The sequence below is a fragment of the Coregonus lavaretus genome, assembly GCF_964263955.1.
Source record: "Coregonus lavaretus genome assembly, contig: HAP1_SCAFFOLD_785, whole genome shotgun sequence".
In the NCBI taxonomy this organism is placed as follows: Eukaryota; Metazoa; Chordata; class Actinopteri; order Salmoniformes; family Salmonidae; genus Coregonus; species Coregonus lavaretus.
The window spans coordinates 1,397-7,500 of record NW_028161714.1 but is presented as its reverse complement, the minus strand read 5'-3'; the positions used below and the strand labels follow the sequence as shown (position 1 = coordinate 7,500).

The window sequence follows — 6,104 nt, the reverse complement described above, 5'->3', positions numbered from 1 at the left end:
ACATACATGTGATGAATAAATAGGATTTTATTTGGGTGATTTCTAGAAAATATTCATGATGCACTGTGGGGGACCCCTGTGAAATGATGCAGGTCAAGCTTGACACCACACGAACAGTGGTGAGTATGGGGATACTATGTGTAACTTCGCTCCGTATTTAGGAAACGGGGCTTTAGGAGAGAAGCCCTCTGTGAAGGGGGGCTCGGTGCTGCGGAGCTGTTTAGTGTTGTTGGACAAAGGCTTTGAAGGTGGAGGAGGCGTTATGTTCTGTCTATTTGTTGGCCACGCCCTGCCCCTTTTTCAAACATACAAAACCGCCTGCAGCTGCCCCCACGCCTGCATTGCTGCCCTTCATCACATCGGTTAACACGGGTTAGAAAAGAGCAGAAGATCTGAACTATCCCAACAGGCTCCAGTCCAACCGAACCGAACCGAGACGAGTGGAGTGGATACCCCAGTCAGACGGGATAGCTAGCTAGACCAGACACCAGACACAGCCTTGAAAACATCTTTACCGTCAGTCCTCTCATGCACCGTCCCGTTTCACCTGTCGCCTCCGCCGTTATTGTTGTTTGATTCTTATTGCGTCCGCTCGCACCTTGTTATTCCGGAGGGGGGGGGAGTACATCCTATATGGCCGCGACGCTGATAACGATGAGCTCCGGGACCGGGACAGGGCAGGACGAGATGTTCTACACCCTGCTGAAGCCCATGCTGTCGGAAGGCTTCCCGGCCGAGGAGTCGGCTCTGTTCGGCTTCGATACCAAGAACGCGCTGATGGAAAGGAGCGGACGGAATGAGTACACGCAGCAGGTAATGGAGCTTCAGCCCAGTGCTGTGATTTCTACCCCGTTGTAGGCTTATTCTTTTGCTCAGAATGGGCGAGGCTGGTAGCGTGTTGCAGGGCACAATGCTGTCTCTGTTTTTCTGTGATAGGGATTCTATAGTATTATAAAATGTAGAGGAGATTTGACGCTTTTTTTAATTGTGCGTAATAATGTCTCCTGATTTTTTGTTTTGGTCGTAAGCATTTTTCATAATTCGATGTGTAGGCCCTATGGGTCGGGACACAGCAGGAAGATGCCACGACTGCCCAATGTATGGGAACGAGAGACATCGTAGCAAGACGCATTTAGCACATGGTTCATTGGAACTGGTAGCACAGGCAGCTATGCCAGACGGTGCCAGTTGCTCACACGAGCACAATTGGTTTCTTGGCTACCATTCCCATCAACAACTGACTCGGTCCGACTCATCTACTCTCTAACGCGCGGCGCGGCGCGGTTCCGGACCCAACCCAATATAGCAGGTTAGAAACGTCCCAGCAATGTCGACAGACGGCACGACCGCCTTAATCAGAAAACTTGTGGCAGATATACATGACCAGTTAACAGCTGGACGATCTGAAGGACAGAAATAGATTAGCTTTCCTTCAGCCAGCAAGCCGTTGCGTAAAGACAGGACAGAGCAGTTAATTTGCACTGGGGGGGAGGCACCAATCAGGGGTGTTTCCTTCCCAGAGTCCAGTAACCTGCTCCCTCAATTGTTTGGATGACCTTTTTTTTTAATGAGTTATTTATGTTGCACCTTTTTTATGGGGTTATTATGGTCTGTTTTATTCCTGAGCAGAGGGAATGGAGAGAGTCCGGTTCATTCCTTTCCTTATGACCACCTGTCAGTATGCCACTGTCCCAAATGGTTCCCTATTCCCTACATAGTACACTACGTTTGACCAAAGCCCTACGGGTGCCATTTGGGATGCCAGATAGTACCTGTTTTTAAAGCCCCCCTTGGTCTGGTCTGGTTGGTGTGAGTGCAGTTTACAGCTGAGGGGGGAATGTGGCAGCAGCTCACTGAAGGCTACTTGATAAATGTTTGACTGGTGACTCTCTCTCTCTCTCTGTCTGTCCTATCAAACGTTACTACTGGACTCCTCATCCGACTGGCCACCGCATAGTTTCAGCATGACAGTCAAACACTGCTTACTGACTGGACATTTTAAATGGACTATACATATGTAGTATCTTAATTTAGTATCTTAACTATTTTGTTGCTGAGAATTTCCCTGCACCGAAAAAACCCCATACTAACACACGATTATATTAACAGTATTGCACTTTTCATGTAGTCTACTTTTGTCCAGCGAATAGCCTATCCACCGACCAAGTAGCGTTATGGACTAAACGTTCAGATCCTGTTGCTGCGGGATTATTTTGCTGTGACAATTTAGGTCAAATTAAGATCCTACATCTGTATGAGGTTTGAAATGATAGATGAAGTTGAATGAAATGATTGAAGGTAATGTAGATACCTTAACATATTCTTCCTATCCAAATTGCAGCTGTTGATGATTCTGATTTCATCACTCGATGATCAAAGATGCAAGCAAAAGTAAATTTAAAGGATTGTTTCACTATTTTACGTTTCTTAAAACCAAAGTGAAATCGCTAAAAAAAATAAAAAAAATATCTGGACCCTTTTTTTATAACGTGCCATTTACATCAAAAATAGAGATTTGTTTGAGAAATAGTGAGCCAAGCTTTTGAAGTAAGTTTGTCTGTTCTCTCTCTCTCCTCAGGCAGGGAAGTGTGCGCTGGATAAGTACCTCCCCCCCCAGACACAGCTACTGATGCCACCACCACCCGACCCCCCAGAGCAGAAGTCGTCTCGGCGGGACAGTGCCTCGGTGGTGGATCACTTCTTTGGAGACGACCAGGGTGGATCTCCTTACAGCATCAATATGAACGTGTTCCTCCCCGACCTGGCCTACCTGAGGATGGGCTTGTGTCGGCCGGCATGCCCAGGGCCTGGGGGTAACGGTGGAGGGGTGGGCCAGCAGGTCAAAACGGAGCCCCCTTCCTCCTCTCCCTTCGCCCATCCTCACCCTCGCTGCCCCAGCAGTAGCGTCCACGGTAACGGCGTCCACCTTTCCACGGTAACGTCGGTGTCTTCTTCTCCCTTACCAGAGTTCACTAGTGTGTTCAGCCCGTCGGGCGGTGGTGACCCGACCTCCAACGCCGTGGCAACGGGGGGTTCTGTTTACGTGAAGGAGGAGCTGGGGACATTCGACCTGCCTCACGACGAATCTCTGTTCCAGCTGCTCTCCGCGGAGCTGGACTCCGCCCCTCTCGCACCCCTGCATCACCACCACAGCGATGACGCTCATCACCGGGCGGGGCAGCAGCAGCATCACGGGGGTTCCTGTCCATCACCCGTCATGCACACCTTCCACGACCTCCACTTGGCCGTCCAGGCCCAGCAGCAGCAGCAACAGACTGCCAAGGCAAGTTACTGTGGTGGGCTGCACAGCGTGGGAGGGGCCTACCCTCACTTCCTCCAGCAGCCCCAGCACCATCAGGCCATGGCCCCTTACCTGCCCCCCTCACCTCCCAGCTCAGAGCCCAGCTCCCCAGACCGTCAGAAGGACCTCCTTCAGAACCTCTCCCCTCCCCCCTCCTACGCCGCCACTATCGCCTCCAAGCTGGGAGTCGGCGTCTCCCCCAGTCTCTCCCCCACCGGTGTGGGTCGGCCCCCGGCCTCAAGTCTAACTCAAGCCCCAGGCTCCGGCCCGGCTCCAAGCCTGAACCAGTCCCAGTCCATGCCAGTCCGCTACAACCGCAGGACCAACCCAGACCTGGAGAAGAGGAGGATACACCATTGTGACTTCCCAGGTCAGGACTTATCCCTCCCTCCCACGGGTTATACTGTTTCTCTACTATGTCAGGACTTATCCCTCCCTCCCACGGGTTATACTGTTTCTCTACTATGTCAGGACTTATCCCTCCCTCCCACGGGTTATACTGTTTCTCTACTATGTCAGGACTTATCCCTCCCACCCACGAGTTATACTGTTTCTCTACCATGTCAGGACTTATCCCTCCCTCCCACGGGTTATACTGTTTCTCTACTATGTCAGGACTTATCCCACCCTCCCACGGGTTATACTGTTTCTCTACTATGTCAGGACTTATCCCTCCCTCCCACCCACGAGTTATACTGTTTCTCTACTATGTCAGGACTTATCCCACCCTCCCACGGGTTATACTGGTTCTCTACTATGTCAGGACTTATCCCTCCCTCCCACGGGTTATACTGTTTCTCTACTATGTCAGGACTTATCCCTCCCTCCCACGGGTTATACTGTTTCTCTACTATGTCAGGACTTATCCCTCCCTCCTTCCCACGGGTTATACTGTTTCTCTACTATGTCAGGACTTATCCCTCCCTCCCACGGGTTATACTGTTTCTCTACTATGTCAGGACTTATCCCTCCCTCCCACGGGTTATACTGTTTCTCTACTATGTCAGGACTTATCCCTCCCTCCCACGGGTTATACTGTTTCTCTACTATGTCAGGACTTATCCCTCCCTCCCACGGGTTATACTGTTTCTCTACTATGTCAGGACTTATCCCTCCCTCCCACGGGTTATACTGTTTCTCTACTATGTCAGGACTTATCCCTCCCACCCACGAGTTATACTGTTTCTCTACTATGTCAGGACTTATCCCTCCCTCCCACGGGTTATACTGTTTCTCTACTATGTCAGGACTTATCCCTCCCTCCCACGGGTTATACTGTTTCTCTACTATGTCAGGACTTATCCCTCCCTCCCACGGGTTATACTGTTTCTCTACTATGTCAGGACTTATCCCTCCCTCCCACGGGTTATACTGTTTCTCTACTATGTCAGGACTTATCCCTCCCTCCTTCCCACGGGTTATACTGTTTCTCTACTATGTCAGGACTTATCCCCCCCTGTTATGGGTGGTGGTCTGATTAGCTCAATGCATATAGTGTCCTGTGTTATGGGTGGTGGTCTGATTAGCTCAGTGCCTGTAGTGTCCTGTGTTATGGGTGGTGATCTGATTAGCTCAGTGCCTGTAGTGTCCTGTGTTATGGGTGGTGGTCTGATTTTAGCTCAGTGCCTGTAGTGTCCTGTGTTATGGGTGGTGGTCTGATTTTAGCTCAGTGCCTGTAGTGTCCTGTGTTATGGGTGGTGGTCTGATTTTAGCTCAGTGCCTGTAGTGTCCTGTGTTATGGGTGGTGGTCTGATTTAGCTCAGTGCCTGTAGTGTCCTGTGTTATGGGGGGTGGTCTGATTTAGCTCAGTGCCTGTAGTGTCCTGTGTTATGGGGGGTGGTCTGATTTAGCTCAGTGCCTGTAGTGTCCTGTGTTATGGGTGGTGGTCTGATTTAGCTCAGTGCCTGTAGTGTCCTGTGTTATGGGTGGTGGTCTGATTTAGCTCAGTGCCTGTAGTGTCCTGTGTTATGGGTTGTGGTCTGATTTAGCTCAGTGCCTGTAGTGTCCTGTGTTATGGGTGGTGGTCTGATTTAGCTCCGTGCCTGTAGTGTCCTGTGTTATGGGTGGTGGTCTGATTTAGCTTAGTGCCTGTAGTGTCCTGTGTTATGGGTGGTTGTCTGATTTTAGCTCAGTGCCAGTAGTGTCCTGTGTTATGGGTGGTGGTCTGATTTAGCTCAGTGCCTGTAGTGTCCTGTGTTATGGGTGGTGGTCTGATTTTAGCTCAGTGCCTGTAGTGTCCTGTGTTATGGGTGGTGGTCTGATTTTAGCTCAGTGCCTGTAGTGTCCTGTGTTATGGGTGGTGGTCTGATTTTAGCTCAGTGCCTGTAGTGTCCTGTGTTATGGGTGGTGGTCTGATTTTAGCTCAGTGCCTGTAGTGTCCTGTGTTATGGGTGGTGGTCTGATTTTAGCTCAGTGCCTGTAGTGTCCTGTGTTATGGGTGGTGGTCTGATTTTAGCTCAGTGCCTGTAGTGTCCTGTGTTATGGGTGGTGGTCTGATTTTAGCTCAGTGCCTGTAGTGTCCTGTGTTATGGGTGGTGGTCTGATTTTAGCTCAGTGCCTGTAGTGTCCTGTGTTATGGGTGGTGGTCTGATTTTAGCTCAGTGCCTGTAGTGTCCTGTGTTATGGGTGGTGGTCTGATTTTAGCTCAGTGCCTGTAGTGTCCTGTGTTATGGGTGGTGGTCTGATTTTAGCTCAGTGCCTGTAGTGTCCTGTGTTATGGGTGGTGGTCTGATTTTAGCTCAGTGCCTGTAGTGTCCTGTGTTATGGGTGGTGGTCTGATTTTAGCTCAGTGCCTGTAGTGTCC

General features: G+C 50.3%; 1 protein-coding gene across 1 annotated transcript; it reads left to right on the top strand.

The window, feature by feature from the left end:
- Positions 1 to 337: 337 nt before the first annotated feature.
- Positions 338 to 3,671, top strand: LOC311120194 (Krueppel-like factor 5; the record flags this gene model as incomplete). Its single annotated transcript, XM_084194810.1, has 2 exons — positions 338 to 813; positions 2,579 to 3,671. Coding segments are annotated over exons 1-2 (1,273 nt in total), but the record flags the coding sequence as incomplete, so codon positions are not given.
- Between the last annotated feature and the right edge of the window lie 2,433 nt (positions 3,672 to 6,104).